At 42.3% G+C, this 17898-nt stretch overlaps 2 protein-coding genes across 2 annotated transcripts; both read right to left on the bottom strand.

The window, feature by feature from the left end:
- Nucleotides 1-3374: 3374 nt before the first annotated feature.
- Nucleotides 3375-5522, bottom strand: LOC138316778 (uncharacterized). The gene is made up of 3 exons (XM_069258434.1): nucleotides 5352-5522; nucleotides 4138-4452; nucleotides 3375-3725 (listed from the first exon to the last, which is right to left on the bottom strand). The coding sequence occupies exons 1-3, from the start codon at nucleotides 5520-5522 to the stop codon at nucleotides 3375-3377; spliced, it is 837 nt and encodes a 278-aa protein (XP_069114535.1).
- Nucleotides 5523-11066: 5544 nt separating this feature from the next.
- On the bottom strand, nucleotides 11067-12626 carry LOC138316777 (uncharacterized). The gene is made up of 2 exons (XM_069258433.1): nucleotides 12479-12626; nucleotides 11067-11833 (listed from the first exon to the last, which is right to left on the bottom strand). Exons 1-2 carry the CDS (start codon nucleotides 12624-12626, stop codon nucleotides 11067-11069), a joined length of 915 nt encoding a protein of 304 aa, XP_069114534.1.
- Between the last annotated feature and the right edge of the window lie 5272 nt (nucleotides 12627-17898).

The following is a 17898-nucleotide window of genomic DNA, read 5'->3' as shown; positions in this document are numbered from 1 at the left end:
CGATTAACAGTGATAACACTCCTTTCGTTTTACAAATGGGTTTGGAATCCCTAGGGGTCAAAGTCCCTTCTCTATAGTATTTATCAAGGCGGTAATTCATCATGAAAAAGCTCGGGATTTACATAGTCATAATATTGTCGTAATAAATTCTGATTTTTACATCAAGAAATAACCATTATGTCAATTTTCATTACAACAATCTCATATCCGTTTCGTTGCATACGACATTATCATAATAAGATTGAGAAATAAATTGCACGCGGAATCAAATTGAAGACATTTACACTAGTGTCTGTTATGTTTCCTAGACAGTTTTCTATCGATGAATAATGAGTCAGGGTATAATATCAAAATAAAACTCATTTCTTGATTCCATATTGAATTAGCCCGTTTCATATGAAACTTGGCGTGTTGCTTGTGCTTTAATTGTAGGCAAAGGTACATAGATATATACATTAAATAACTTGAGTAAGAAAACATTATTTTCAAAGAAAAGTACTGTTTGTGTATGTATAGGTCAATGGTATTTACACTTTCTGCTTATCTACTGCGAATCCAATGTGGGACAGTTTTTCAGTTACTAACAGCTGGTGGATGGTTATTCTTCGGGTACTCCGGCTTTCCTCCATCTATATACCCGGCACATCCTTAAATGGCTCTAGCTGTATAGTATATATGAATAAGGTTACGCTGGTACGGAAATCCATGAATGGTGCCAAATTAGATATGAAAAATAAAACAAGTATTGTGAATAAACGAAATGTTTTCCAATACAACAGTATTGTGTTTATTAGTGTAATAGATATCTGTATAGAACTTTTATGTGCGATATTAATAGTACGGTATTAATACGTATTTAATTCCTATGTATACACTGTGTGCCAGAAGTATACGATCCCTTAATTGTGGAAACAATGTTCTTGGAAACTATAACAGAAACAGTGTTACAAAGGTTTCAATGAATCCGCTAATTCTCGAACCTTGGGATTATTTCATTTAAGGTCAGGAAGAAAGGCCAAGTTCATTTATAATCAAACCAAAACATCGGCTAGAGGACCTATCGCAACCGCAAATAGGATGATCAGCAATTCCAAAAAGACCTGCACGGAATTTCTACCTGGTTTTGTGGAGAACGGTCACTAATTCCTTCATTGAATGTTTAATGACAAAAGTTCAAAATGTCTACGATTGGTTTCTATTCTGAATACCATGAAGGAGGGCGGCCTTGAAAATGACAATTGAATGTATCTGATAAGGCACACAAGTCACTTTTCTAATTTTGTACTACCTGTCATTTTATCGGTAGCATAAAGCGCCCAAATACTAAGTAACTCTTTGGTCAGATCACACAATAATCTTTGATCCTATCAACAACTTGGTGTAGTTCATTACTGGACAGATCACACAATAATCTTCTCCTATCAACAACTTGGTGTAGTTCATTACTGGACACGCATCTGTCTGTTAGGTTGTTATACATATACCACTGTAGTCTTTAAGGACATACAAAATGGATCAAATAAAATAAAGAATTTCTGGAGAATCACCTTCGCCCGACAACTAGTACCTGTAGAACAGAGTATATAATACCAGAGGACTCTATCAATGTTCCTGTAGTATGTCATTCCAGTAAGATGACGCTACAAATTTTAGTTCTTGCCGATAACCTAATGCTGCCATTCGTTTTTTCGTGAATTATCAGCAAGTGCTTTGGTATTGAAGTGCAGGATGAAACAGGAACAACGGAGATTCTGAATTCTAAATATCATAAGTCAAATTTTAATTCTCTCCGATAAATATCGTATTTCTCATTGAAATATGACCAGTGATCAAACTGATAGGGATACAATGTCATGGAATTCGTCCTCCACCCTATCAAGACGTAATCATGTCCATCAATTAATATTCAATCCATTTCTGACATGCACGAGTTCAACTTCGCTTCTGGTTTTAATTCTAATTAGTTTCGATAGAATGATGGTCCTCGAATATCCATTTTATCCTTTTAATTAATTGATCAGATAAATTAATAAAAAATAACTAATCCAAGGTCAGATATTTTCCATTTGCATAGAAATGAGGATTCCCTGAGGTAAGGCACGGCCATGAACTACTTTTGATCCTCTTCACAATTATCATTTAAGCACTCAATTTCAATGTAATTACGTTTGACGATAAGTTTAACTTTGAATTAAACTCATGAAACAGTCGACTCAAATCACAGTCCAATTTAAAAGCGAATCAATCCGTCATTTTTCCACAGAATGTCATTTGTTTTGGAATATCGGAGAGTCTCCGGGTACATGTGAAGAGTATTTTAGCTGACTTTACTGTAGTATACAAGGAGTTTAAAGACCGAAATACAAAAACTTAATCAACTTAACAACAGTCACTCATTCCCATGGCGATATTGTTGATGTTTTGCTTTTGTTTAGAAAAATAGTTAATTTTGTGCTCCTTTACATCGTTTGCCTGTGTTCGCTGCCTTTTAAAAGTTCAATAGAAGTGTTACTGACGTTCTCTGACTTTGACTTAGATGTGCAAACTACACGCATGCACAAAAATGTAGTAGAAACATTACCTTTCTACAGATGTCCGCGTATAAACTTGTTTTATATAACCTTATACTTACTCGGTGAAAGGTTGTTTTTTATAGATAGTTATCTCCTGTTACCAAATCGTGGCGACATATCTACCCTTTCGAGCGTGAACAACGAAAAAACGTTCCTCATAAATGATCGACCATTTTATTTTGTTTTTCGTGTGTTAGTGTTTGACAACGTTATAGTGAACATGTAGTGATGAACGTCAGATGTATATGTCGCGAGAGTAAGGTACTGCGGGGCTGATTATGTTCTAAATCAAAAGTACACATAAAATAGCGTGAGACCGAAACATGGCCGTGTTCACATAACAGGCATATATAATTCCGGCGAGTGATGATATTAATGATAATGGCGATGCTGCCGGTAATTTGGAAATTAGTTCTAGCAACGATCTCATTAGTCCCGCGGGTATTGTTTAATTGGGCGCGTAATGGGGGAAGGTAGGAGTTAAAATCGTACACCCATCAAACGCTTCAATCAAACGTCTACACGCATCCTATGCAATTACGGAGTAATTAATGAAAGTCATCCAGGATGTAATTTAAAGCAGTTAATATTTATCACACAAATCAAATGTTATTTTCGTGCTTAATGATGCGGCGTTGTAACGTCCCCAAAAGTACGCTGCTGTATACTACTCTTTCCACCATAAAATATTATCGTCCATAAAAGACGGGTTCAGAAACAGTAATATCTCTTAACATGTATAAGGATCACTCTGATATGTGAGGGTTCGTCATTCTTCTATTATCAGATGAAAGGTAAAATCTAGTCCATCGGGTGCCCCTTCTTGGTCTTGTCGACCGATATGTCTTTCTTGGACTTATCGACCGAGAACTCTTTCTTGGTCGTAATCAATGATAACTCTTTATTGGTCTTGCCTACCGAGGGCACTATATTGGTCTTGCCTACCGAGGACACTTTATTAGTCTTGCCTACCGAGGACACTTTATGGGTCTGGCCTACCAAGGACACTTTATTGGTCTTCACTACCGAGGACATTTTACTGGTCTTGCCTGTCGAGGACACTATATTGGTCTTGCCTACCGAGGACACTTCAGTGGCCTTGCCTGCCGAGGACACTTTATTGGTCTTTCCTACCGAAGACTCTTTATGGGTCTGACCGAAGACTCTTTATGGGTCTGACCTACCGAAGGGTCTTTATTGGTCTGGTCTACCAATGACATTTTTATTGGTTTTGCTAAGATAGGACTCTTTTTTTGGTCTTGCCAATATAGGACTCTTTGGTCCTGCATACCACCGAGAACACTTTATTGGTCTTGCCTACAAAGGACACTTTATTGGTCTTGCCCACAGTGAACAATTTATTGATCTTGGCTACCGAGGACTCTTTATTGGTCTGGCCTAGCGAGAGCTCTTTATTGGTCTTGACTACCGAAGGGTCTTATTTTGTCTTGCCTACCGAGGACTCTTTATTGGCCTTGCCAAGATAGGACTCTTTATTGGTCTTGCCTACCGAGAACTCTTAATCGGTGTGGCCTACCGAGGACACTTAATTTGTCTTGCGTACCGAGGACATTTTATTGTTCTTGGCTACTGAGGACTCTTTATTGGTCTTGACTACCGAGGACTCTTTATTGGTCTTGACTACCGAGGACTCTTTATTGGTCTTGACTACCGAGGACACTTTATTTGTCTTGCGTACCGAGGACATTTTATTGATCTTGGCTACTGAGGACTCTTTATTGGTCTGGCCTACCGAGGACTCTTTATTGGTCTTGACTACCGAAGGTTCATTATTTGTTTTGCCTACCGAGGACACCTTATTTGTCTTGTCTACCGAGAACTCTTTATTGGTCTGGCCTACCGAGGGGTCATTATGGATCTGACCTATCGAGGACACTTAATTGTTCTTCACAACCGAGGACTCTTTATTGGTCTTGACTACCGAGGACACTATATTGGTCTTGCCTACCGAGGACACTTTATTGGTCTTACCTACCGAGGACTCTTTATTGGTTTGGCTTTCCGAGGGGTCTTTATGGGTCTGGCCTATCAAGGACACTTTATTCGTCTTAACTACCGAAGGGTCTTTATTGGTCTTGCCTACCAATGACACTTTATTGGTTTTGCTAAGATAGTACTCTTTTTGGTCTTGCTATAATAGGACTCTTCATTGGTCTTGCCTACCGAGGGGTCTTTATTGGTCTTGCCTACCGAGGACACTATATTGGTCTTGCCTACCGAGGACACTATATTGGTCTTGCCTACCGAAGGGTCTTTATTGGTCTTGCCTACCGAGGACACTATATTGGTCTTGCCTACCGAGGACACTTTATTGGTCTTGCCTACCGAGGACACTTTATTGGTCTTGCCTACCGAGGACACTTTATTGGTCTTGCCTACCGAGGACACTTTATTGGTCTTGCCTACCGAGGACACTTTATTGGTCTTGCCTACCGAGGACACTATATTGGTCTTGCCTACCGAGGACACTTTATTGGTCTTGCCTACCGAGGACACTATATTGGTCTTGCCTACCGAGGACACTATATTGGTCTGGCCTACCGAGGACACTATATTGGTCTTGCCTACCGAGGACACTATATTGGTCTTGCCTGCCGAGGACTCTTTATTGGTCTTGCCTACCGAGGACTCTTTATTGGCCTTGCCAAGATAGGACTCTTTATTGGTCTTGCCTACCGAGGACTCTTTATTGGTCTTGCCTACCGAGAACTCTTAATCGGTGTGGCCTACCGAGGACACTTAATTTGTCTTGCGTACCGAGGACATTTTATTGTTCTTGGCTACTGAGGACTCTTTATTGGTCTTGACTACCGAGGACTCTTTATTGGTCTTGACTACCGAGGACTCTTTATTGGTCTTGACTACCGAGGACTCTTTATTGGTCTTGACTACCGAGGACACTTTATTTGTCTTGCGTACCGAGGACATTTTATTGATCTTGGCTACTGAGGACTCTTTATTGGTCTGGCCTACCGAGGACTCTTTATTGGTCTTGACTACCGAAGGTTCATTATTTGTTTTGCCTACCGAGGACACTTTATTTGTCTTGTCTACCGAGGACTCTTTATTGGTCTGGCCTACCGAGGGGTCTTTATGGATCTGGCCTATCGAGGACACTTAATTGTTCTTCACAACCGAGGACTCTTTATTGGTCTTGACTACCGAGGACACTATATTGGTCTTGCCTACCGAGGACACTTTATTGGTCTTACCTACCGAGGACTCTTTATTGGTTTGGCTTTCCGAGGGGTCTTTATGGGTCTGGCCTATCAAGGACACTTTATTCGTCTTAACTACCGAAGGGTCTTTATTGGTCTTGCCTACCAATGACACTTTATTGGTTTTGCTAAGATAGTACTCTTTTTGGTCTTGCTATAATAGACTCTTCATTGGTCTTGCCTACCGAGGGGTCTTATGGTCTTGCCTACCGAGGACACTATATTGGTCTTGCCTACCGAGGACACTATATTGGTCTTGCCTACCGAAGGGTCTTTATTGGTCTTGCCTACCGAGGACACTATTGGTCTTGCCTACGAGGACACTTATGGTCTTGCCTACCGAGGACAGGCTTTATTGGTCTTGCCTACCGAGGACACTATATTGGTCTTGCCTACCGAGGACACTTTATTGGTCTTGCCTACCGAGGACACTTTATTGGTCTTGCCTACCGAGGACACTTTATTGGTCTTGCCTACCGAGGACACTTTATTGGTCTTGCCTACCGAGGACACTTTATTGGTCTTGCCTACCGAGGACACTATATTGGTCTTGCCTACCGAGGACACTATATTGGTCTTGCCTACCGAGGACACTTATTGGTCTTGCCTACCGAGGACACTATATTGGTCTTGCCTACCGAGGACTCTTTATTGGTCTTGCCTACCGAGGACTCTTTATTGGTCTTGCCTACCGAGGACTCTTTATTGGTCTTGCCTACCGAGGACTCTTTATTGGTCTTGGCCTACCGAGGACACTTTATTTGTCTTGCGTACCGAGGACATTTTATTGTCTTGGCTACCGAGGACTCTTTATTGGTCTTGCTACCGAGGACTCTTTATTGGTCTTGACTACCGAGGGTTCTTTATTGGTCTTGCCTACCGAGGACACTATATTGGTCTTGCCTACCGAGGACATTTATTGGTCTTGCTACCGAGGACACTTTATTTGTCTTGCGTACCGAGGACATTTTATTGATCTTGGCTACTGAGGACTCTTTATTGGTCTGGCCTACCGAGGACTCTTTATTGGTCTTGACTACCGAAGGTTCATTATTTGTTTTGCCTACCGAGGACACTTTATTTGTCTTGCCTACCGAAACTTTATTGTCTGCTACCGAGGACTCTTTATTGGTCTGGCCTACCGAGGGGTCATTATGGATCTGGCCTATCGAGGACACTTAATTGTTCTTCACAACCGAGGACTCTTTATTGGTCTTGACTACCGAGGACACTATATTGGTCTTGCCTACCGAGGACACTTTATTGGTCTTGCCTACCGAGGACACTTTATTGGTCTTGCCTACCGAGGACACTCTTATTGGTCTTGGCCTACCAAGGACACTTTATTGGTCTTAACTACCGAAGGGTCTTTATTGGTCTTGCCTACCAAGGACACTTTATTGGTTTTGCTAAGATAGTACTCTTTTTGGTCTTGCTATAATAGGACTCTTTATTGGTCTTGCCTACCGAGGCTTTATTGGTCTTGCCTACCGAGGACACTATATTGGTCTTGCCTACCGAGGACACTATATTGGTCTTGCCTACCGAGGGTCTTTATTGGTCTTGCCTACCGAGGACCTATATTGGTCTTGCCTACCGAGGACACTTTATTGGTCTTGCCTACCGAGGACACTTATTGGTCTTGCCTACCGAGGACACTTTATTGGTCTTGCCTACCGAGGACACTTTATTGGTCTTGCCTACCGAGGACACTTTATTGGTCTTGCCTACCGAGGACACTTTATTGGTCTTGCCTACCGAGGACACTTTATTGGTCTTGCCTACCGAGGACACTTTATTGGTCTTGCCTACCGAGGACACTTTATTGGTCTTGCCTACCGAGGACTCTTTATTGGTCTTGCCTACCATAGGACTCTTTATTGGTCTTGCCTACCGAGGACTCTTTATTGGTCTTGCCTACCGAGGACTCTTTATTGGTCTTGACCTACCGAGGACTCTTTATTGGTCTTGCCTACCGAGGACACTTTATTGGTCTTGACTACCGAGGACTCTTTATTGGTCTTGACTACCGAGGACACTTTATTTGTCTTGCTACCGAGGACATTTTATTGGTCTTGACTACCGAGGACTCTTTATTGGTCTTGCCTACCGAGGACTCTTTATTGGTCTTGACTACCGAGGACACTTTATTGGTCTTGCCTACCGAGGACACTTTATTGGTCTTGCCTACCGAGGACTCTTTATTGGTCTTGCCTACCGAGGACTCTTTATTGGTCTTGCCTACCGAGGACACTTTATTGGTCTTGCTACCGAGGACTCTTTATTGGTCTTGCCTACCGAGGACTCTTTATTGGTCTGGCCTACCGAGGACACTTTATTGTCTTACTACCGAGGACTCTTTATTGGTCTTGCCTACCAAGGACACTTTATTGGTCTTGCCTACCGAGGACTCTTTTTTGGTCTTGCCTACCGAGGACACTTATTGGTCTTGCCTACCGAGGACACTTTATTGGTCTTGCCTACCGAGGACACTTTATTGGTCTTGCCTACCGAGGGTCTTTATTGGTCTTGCCTACCGAGGACACTTTATTGTTCTTGCCTACGAAGGACTTTATTGGTCTTGCCTACCAAGGACACTTTATTGGTCTTGCTAAGATAGGACTCTTTATTTGGTCTTGCCATACCGAGGACACTTTATTGGTCTTAACCTACCGAGGACACTTTATTTGTCTTGCCTACCGAGGACACTTTATTGGTCTTGCCTACCGAAGGGTCTTTTTGGTCTTGCCTAACGAGGACTCTTTATTGGTCTTGCCTACGAGGACTCTTTATTGGTCTTGCCTACCGAGGACACTTTATTGGTCTTGCCTACCGAGGACACTTTGTTGGTCTTGCCTACCGAAGGCTTTATTGGTCTTGCCTACCGAGGACACTTTATTGGTTTGGCTTTCCGAGGGGTCTTTATGGTCTGGCCTATCAAGGACACTTTATTGTCGTCTTAAATACCGAAGGGTCTTTATTGGTCTTGCCTACCAATGACACTTTATTGGTTTTGCTAAGATAGTACTCTTTTTGGTCTTGCTATAATAGGACTCTTCATTGGTCTTGCCTACCGAGGGTCTTTATTGGTCTTGCCTACCGAGGACACTATATTGGTCTTGCCTACCGAGGACACTTTACTGGTCTTGCCTACCGAGGACACTATATTGGTCTTGCCTACCGAGGACTCTTTATTGGTCTTGCCTACCGAGGACACTTTATTGGTCTTGCCTACCGAGGACACTTTATTGGTCTTGCCTACCGAGGACACTTTATTGGTCTTGCCTACCGAGGACACTTTATTGGTCTTGCCTACCGAGGACACTTTATTGGTCTTGCCTACCGAGGACACTTTATTGGTCTTGCCTACCGAGGACACTTTATTGGTCTTGCCACTTATTGGTCCCAGGGTCTTTATTGGTCTTGCCTACCAAGGACACTTTATTGGTCTTGCCTACCGAGGACACTTTTATTGGTCTTGCCTACCGAGGACACTTTATTGGTCTTGCCTACCGAGGACACTATATTGGTCTTGCCTACCGAGGACACTATATTGGTCTTGCCTACCGAGGACACTATATTGGTCTTGCCTACCGAGGACACTATATTGGTCTTGCCTACCGAGGACTCTTTATTGGTCTTGCCTACCGAGGACTCTTTATTGGTCTTGCCTACCGAGGACTCTTTATTGGTCTTGCCTACCGAGGACACTTAATTGGTCTTGCCTACCGAGGACACTTTATTGGTTTGGCTTTCCGAGGGGTCTTTATGGGTCTGGCCTATCAAGGACACTTTATTTGTCTTAACTACCGAAGGGTCTTTTATTGGTCTTGCCTACCAATGACACTTTATTGGTTTTGCTAAGATAGGACTCTTTTTGGTCTTGCTAATATAGGACTCTTTATTGGTCTTGCCTACCGAGGACTTTTTATTGATCTTGCCTAGCGATAACTCCTTATTGGTCTGGCCTACCGAGAGGTCTTTATTGGTCTGGCCTACCAAGAACACTTTATTGGTCTTGCCTACCGAGGACTCTTTATTGGTCTTGCCTACCACCGAGGACTCTTTATTGGTCTTGCCTACCACCGAGGACTCTTATTGGTTTTGTCAAGGATGTACTCTTATTTGGTCTTGCTATCGAGGACACTTATTGGTCTTGCCTACGAGACTCTTATTGGTCTTGCCTACCGAGGGGTCTTTATTTGTCTTGCTTACCGAGGACACTTTATTGGTCTTGCCTACGAGGACTCTTTATTGGTCTTGTCAAGAGGACTCTTTATTGGTCTTGGCTACCGAGGACACTGGTCTTGCCTACGAGGACACTTTATTGGTCTTGCCTACCGAGGACACTTTATTGGTCTGGCCTACCAAGGACACTTTATTGGTCTTACCTACCGAGGACACTTTATTGGTCTTGCCTACCGAGGACACTTTATTGGGACACTTGGTCTTCTACCGAGGACACTATATTGGTCTTGCCTACCGAGGACACTTTATTGGTCTTGCCTACCGAGGACACTTTATTGGTCTTGCCTACCGAGGACACTTTATTGGTCTTGCCTACCGAGGACACTTTATTGGTCTTGCCTACCGAGGACACTTTATTGGTCTTGCCTACCGAGGACACTTTATTGGTCTTGCCTACCGAGGACACTTTATTGGTCTTGCCTACCGAGGACACTTTATTGGTCTTCCTACCGAGGACCTTTATTGGTCTTTCCGAGGGGTCTTTATGGGTCTGGCCTATTAAGGACACTTTATTTGTCTTAACTACCGAAGGGTCTTTATTGGTCTTGCCTACCAATGACACTTTATTGGTTTTGCTAAGATAGGACTCTTTTTGGTCTTGCTAATATAGGACTCTTTATTGGTCTTGCCTACCGAGGACTTTTTATTGATCTTGCCTAGCGATAACTCCTTATTGGTCTGGCCTACCGAGAGGTCTTTATTGGTCTGGCCTACCAAGAACACTTTATTGGTCTTGCCTACCGAGGACTCTTTATTGGTCTTGCCTACCACCGAGGACTCTTTATTGGTCTTGCCTACCACCGAGGACTCTTAATTGGTTTTGTCAAAATAGTACTCTTTATTGGTCTTGGCTATCGAGGACACTGTATGCCTAGCGATGACTCCTTATTGGTCTGGCCTACCGAGGGGTCTTTATTTGTCTTGCTTACCAAGGACACTTTATTGGTCTTGCCTAGCGAGGACTCTTTATTGATTTTGTCAAGATAGTACTCTTTATTGGTCTTGGCTATCGAGGACACTGTATGCCTAGCGATGACTCCTTATTGGTCTTGCCTACCGAGGGGTCTTTATTGGTCTGGCCTACCAAGAACACTTTATTGGTCTTGCCTACCGAGGACACTTTATTGGTCTTGCCTACCGAGGACACTTCATTGGTCTTGCCTACCGAGGACACTATATTGGTCTTGCCTACCGAGGACACTTTATTGGTCTTGCCTACCGAGGACACTTTATGGGTCTGGCCTACCAAGGACACTTTATTGGTCTTCACTACCGAGGACATTTTATTGGTCTTGCCTACCGAGGACTCTTTATTGGTCTTACCTACCGAGGACACTTCATTGGTCTTGCCTACCGAGGACACTATATTGGTCTTGCCTACCGAGGACACTTTATTGGTCTTACCTACCGAGGACTCTTTATTGGTTTGGCTTTCCGAGGGGTCTTTATGGGTCTGGCCTATCAAGGACACTTTATTGTTCTTCACTACCGAAGGGTCTTTATTAGTCTTGCCTACCAATGACACTTTATTGGTTTTGCTAAGATAGGACTCTTTTTTGGTCTTGCCAATATAGGACTCTTTATTGGTCTTGCCTACCGAGGACTTTTTATTGATCTTGCCTAGCGATAACTCCTTATTGGTCTGGCCTACCGAGAGGTCTTTATTGGTCTGGCCTACCAAGAACACTTTATTGGTCTTGCCTACCGAGGACTCTTTATTGGTCTTGCCTACCACCGAGGACTCTTTATTGGTCTTGCCTACCACCGAGGACTCTTAATTGGTTTGTCAAAATAGTACTCTTTATTGGTCTTGGCTATCGAGGACACTGTATGCCTAGCGATGACTCCTTATTGGTCTGGCCTACCGAGGGTCTTTATTTGTCTTGCTTACCAAGGACACTTTATTGGTCTTGCCTACCGAGGACTTTTTATTGATCTTGCCTAGCGATAACTCCTTATTGGTCTGGCCTACCGAGAGGTCTTTATTGGTCTGGCCTACCAAGAACACTTTATTGGTCTTGCCTACCGAGGACTCTTTATTGGTCTTGCCTACCACCGAGGACTCTTTATTGGTCTTGCCTACCACCGAGGACTCTTAATTGGTTTTGTCAAAATAGTACTCTTTATTGGTCTTGGCTATCGAGGACACTGTATGCCTAGCGATGACTCCTTATTGGTCTGGCCTACCGAGGGGTCTTTATTTGTCTTGCTTACCAAGGACACTTTATTGGTCTTGCCTAGCGAGGACTCTTTATTGATTTTGTCAAGATAGTACTCTTTATTGGTCTTGGCTATCGAGGACACTGTATGCCTAGCGATGACTCCTTATTGGTCTTGCCTACCGAGGGGTCTTTATTGGTCTGGCCTACCAAGAACACTTCATTGGTCTTACTACCGAGGACACTTTATTGGTCTTGCCTACCGAGGACACTTCATTGGTCTTGCCTACCGAGGACACTATATTGGTCTTGCCTACCGAGGACACTTTATTGGTCTTGCCTACCGAGGACACTTTATGGGTCTGGCCTACCAAGGACACTTTATTGGTCTTCACTACCGAGGACATTTTATTGGTCTTGCCTACCGAGGACTCTTTATTGGTCTTACCTACCGAGGACACTTCATTGGTCTTGCCTACCGAGGACACTATATTGGTCTTGCCTACCGAGGACACTTTATTGGTCTTACCTACCGAGGACTCTTTATTGGTTTGGCTTTCCGAGGGGTCTTTATGGGTCTGGCCTATCAAGGACACTTTATTTGTCTTAACTACCGAAGGGTCTTTATTGGTCTTGCCTACCAATGACACTTTATTGGTTTTGCTAAGATAGGACTCTTTTTGGTCTTGCTAATATAGGACTCTTTATTGGTCTTGCCTACCGAGGACTTTTTATTGATCTTGCCTAGCGATAACTCCTTATTGGTCTGGCCTACCGAGAGGTCTTTATTGGTCTGGCCTACCAAGAACACTTTATTGGTCTTGCCTACCGAGGACTCTTTATTGGTCTTGCCTACCACCGAGGACTCTTTATTGTCTCTACGAGCTTTTTGGTTATTGGTCTTTATGCCTACCACCGAGGACTCTTTATTGTTGCTATTGGTTTTGTCAAAAATAGTACTCTTGTTTGGTCTTGGCTATCGAGGACACTGTATGCCTAGCGATGACTCCTTATTGGTCTGGCCTACCGAGGGGTCTTTATTTGTCTTGCTTACCAAGGACACTTTATTGGTCTTGCCTAGCGAGGACTCTTTATTGATTTTGTCAAGATAGTACTCTTTATTGGTCTTGGCTATCGAGGACACTGTATGCCTAGCGATGACTCCTTATTGGTCTTGCCTACCGAGGGGTCTTTATTGGTCTGGCCTACCAAGAACACTTCATTGGTCTTACTACCGAGGACACTTTATTGGTCTTGCCTACCGAGGACACTTCATTGGTCTTGCCTACCGAGGACACTATATTGGTCTTGCCTACCGAGGGTACACTTTATTGGTCTTGCCTACCGAGGACACTTTATGGGTCTGGCCTACCAAGGACACTTTATTGGTCTTCACTACCGAGGACATTTTATTGGTCTTGCCTACCGAGGACTCTTTATTGGTCTTACCTACCGAGGACACTTCATTGGTCTTGCCTACCGAGGACACTATATTGGTCTTGCCTACCGAGGACACTTTATTGGTCTTACCTACCGAGGACTCTTTATTGGTTTGGCTTTCCGAGGGGTCTTTATGGGTCTGGCCTATCAAGGACACTTTATTTGTCTTAACTACCGAAGGGTCTTTATTGGTCTTGCCTACCAATGACACTTTATTGGTTTTGCTAAGATAGGACTCTTTTTGGTCTTGCTAATATAGGACTCTTTATTGGTCTTGCCTACCGAGGACTTTTTATTGATCTTGCCTAGCGATAACTCCTTATTGGTCTGGCCTACCGAGAGGTCTTTATTGGTCTGGCCTACCAAGAACACTTTATTGGTCTTGCCTACCGAGGACTCTTTATTGGTCTTGCCTACCACCGAGGACTCTTTATTGGTCTTGCCTACCACCGAGGACTCTTAATTGGTTTTGTCAAAATAGTACTCTTTATTGGTCTTGGCTATCGAGGACACTGTATGCCTAGCGATGACTCCTTATTGGTCTGGCCTACCGAGGGGTCTTTATTTGTCTTGCTTACCAAGGACACTTTATTGGTCTTGCCTAGCGAGGACTCTTTATTGATTTTGTCAAGATAGTACTCTTTATTGGTCTTGGCTATCGAGGACACTGTATGCCTAGCGATGACTCCTTATTGGTCTTGCCTACCGAGGGGTCTTTATTGGTCTGGCCTACCAAGAACACTTCATTGGTCTTACTACCGAGGACACTTTATTGGTCTTGCCTACCGAGGACACTTCATTGGTCTTACTACCGAGGACACTTTATTGGTCTTGCCTACCGAGGACACTTTATGGGTCTGGCCTACCAAGGACACTTTATTGGTCTTCACTACCGAGGACATTTTATTGGTCTTGCCTACCGAGGACTCTTTATTGGTCTTACCTACCGAGGACACTTCATTGGTCTTGCCTACCGAGGACACTATATTGGTCTTACTACCGAGGACACTATATTGGTCTTACCTACCGAGGACACTTCATTGGTCTTACTACCGAGGACTCTTCATTGGTCTTACCTACAGAGGACACTTCATTGGTCTTACTACCGAGGACACTTTATTGGTCCTTTCTACCGAGGACACTATATTGGTCTTGCCTACCGAGGACACTTCATTGGTTTTACCTACCGAGGACACTTTATTGGTCTTGCCTACCGAGGACACTTCATTAGTCTTGCTTACCAAGGACACATTATTGGTCCTGCCTACAAAGGACTCTTTATTGGTCTTGCCACATAAGATTTTTCTTGGTATTGCCTACCGACGTCTTGCAAACCGAAGATTAATTCCTTGTCAAGTTGCATTTGCTACTTTTTTGTTGTTGTTGTGTTCGATATCGACATTCTTTACATATGAACGTGTTTCTATGAGTAAAACTGTGTATTAATTTAATCTTCTGTCGTCCATTCATTATTTCCAATATAAACTGCTATGTTTTGTTTTCGTGTCCATATATAAAACAGTCATCTTAGACTTCCTGCTTTTCATTAATGTTTCGTCTTTGGTTTCATACTAATTGCCTCTACAGTTATATAGTAGACATAAGTGTCTATAGTCTCATCACCATCAACAAGAATTACTAACATATATGCTTCACATTACACCATCTTAATTCGCTTATTGAAACGCAACACTCTTTTCTTTAAGTAATTCCGGGTCTATATATCATTATGATTATGTTCGGTCAATCAGTACAGAAACGTTTCATTAACATTAGGATAACATTGAACAAACGTTGTCAGTGTAATGGCCGACGAGTGATTGAAAACGGACGTAAGAAGGTGAAGACATTAACTCATTCACATAAACTTGTTGATAGAATTGCAAGTTTTTACGCCATAATAAATCCTCCGATATGATTATCTGATGTAGCACATTACATGTGACGTAATGTATTCTGTTAATGTCACACGTGCGCGGTATCTACTTGTCAAGGAGGCACAATAAAAAAACGTAATATTCCTGCATTTATTGATTATCTCAGCCATTCGACTGTTTTACATAATCTACTCGTCAATTAAGCAAAATTCCATCGAGAAACGTCGAGACTGTGTAGGTACTACGTTTGTTTACAATGAGTCAGTCATTTACACTGAATAGGAAGCGAAGTGATAATAAATTAGTGGGATCTTAAAGGCCGCTTTATGGTTGGGATGGTTTGTTATGATTTTCGCTGATCACATTGGCCGAAACTTTGAATTACTACTAGTAGCTGTATAGCTGACGTTCTACCGGACAACCCATTACAGCTGTATCAACGATTACGTAGCTCTTGTCACAATCATACTAAGTTGTCGTTTTTGCGGGTGTTTTTTTATTATTACGTTTCTTCTTAAAATAGTTATCTGTGAATATCGTATTTTTTTTAAGACAAAATACTTTTGGACTACATAATTCTCAGACCATTGGGCACGGACGACGGATCTGTTGGGTGATGGAAACTACCACAAGTCTTAGTTGGTACTCCGACTATCCTCAACCTCTAAACCTCTATAACAAAAAAAATGCAGTTTGTTCATTTTGTCTATAGAGCTCTATACATAGCACGATACCACATAATGCATAATCGAACAAAAACTTTTTATATTGATATAAAACATGCAATTTTTGTGTTAAGTTAATGCTGATACGGAGATTGCGATATTTAAATAATCCTCACCTAATGTCATTGTTGGCGACATTTTTAATGTTTTATTCTTTATCTGTTGATGCTTCACTGAAACAAATCTGACTGGTGCATATTAAATACAACATTACTATAAATGGAAATGAGCGAATTAATAGAGTCGTTAGCATTGGAAATCGAACGAAAGCACTTTGATCATTTCTAGTTCTAATATCAGCGACGTTGCAGGAAACTTATTAAGCTTAATCAAGTTCAATTAAGAACATTATGTTTGGTGAGACAAAAACGTTAAGATCTTCCTTCATTTAACACCTGAGGTCGAATTAAGCCCAATTCCATGTCCGATAATTCACACAAGCGAATGTCATGCAAATAATCCCCGATTTCATAAAGGGTGGGCTGCCAGTCTGCTTTGATTCGCGGAGTAGATAATTATTGTAATGTATCGATCAGGCGGGTTACCTTAATTAAAACATTAATGCGTATTCCGTTACAGTGTGGGGTGAAATTGTTTTTAAGCCCGGTATCTCGCAAGTGTGACAATTACTCGGTGTGTCGATAATACGTTACGTCACTACGATGAGGAATATCGATTGGTGGAGGGAGATGACAGTCCCCACCCTGGGGCGATATTGTAAGGATATACATGTATATAAAGGAAAAAATCGTAGGTGCTGCAATGATGCGGGGGGGGGGGGGGGGGGGGGGGGGGTTGGTCTATAGGGATGTATAAAGGACACTCTCACGGGCCTAAATGTTGAGGAGGATGAGGAAGTGACATTATCCCGACCTTGGGGCGTTCATTGGAGATGTGTCATAGCATATCATTGGGAAGGGTGCATGGCGTGGTCTTGACCCCGGGCATCCTCGATACTCCAGGACTTCCGATCACTCGTAAGTGATCGGAACCCCTGGAATATCGAGGATGGACCCCGGGGTAAAGGTAAAGGAATAGCAGACGTGGTCTAGGTAGACGTGGGACATCTGACGCCTACAATCCGAACATATTGGTCATATATTTACATGGCCTTTTTTCGTTTCATTACACTTGGTATGAATTTTTAATTACAAATACATGTATATGTGAAACACATTGTTTTCATTGTCATGCTTTTCACTATTCAAAACCGGTATATTTTCAAAATTTATATGTTAAATTTTCGAAATAAACAATGAAATATGTTTACATCGTTACTATTAATCAAGGATTTTAGATTTTAATAGGACAGTATAGGTTTACATGTGGTTTGAAATTATTGTTGAAGATTTTGATAAACTAACAAGACACAATAGATATCGAATGCCCAGTGATGTACATGTGCTAACTCAGGCAGGGGATGATTGGAGCTGTCATATCTGGCTCGGAAATGTTCTCAGAACCTTAAAACATGACCGACAATATAACATCTTGTCGGGATAAATTTGACGAGAAAAAGAAATCTGTAAATGACAGTCATCGACACACAATGTATATACACTCATTGCTATTTGTCTTACAGAAACCATTTTGATTTCGTAATGACTAGAATAGATATAGTGCACATGTAGTTTGCG

Source organism: Argopecten irradians, chromosome 2, assembly GCF_041381155.1.
Source record: "Argopecten irradians isolate NY chromosome 2, Ai_NY, whole genome shotgun sequence".
Taxonomy (NCBI): Eukaryota; Metazoa; Mollusca; class Bivalvia; order Pectinida; family Pectinidae; genus Argopecten; species Argopecten irradians.
Note: the sequence above shows the minus strand (reverse complement) of the source record. Positions and strands in the feature narration are given on the sequence as shown.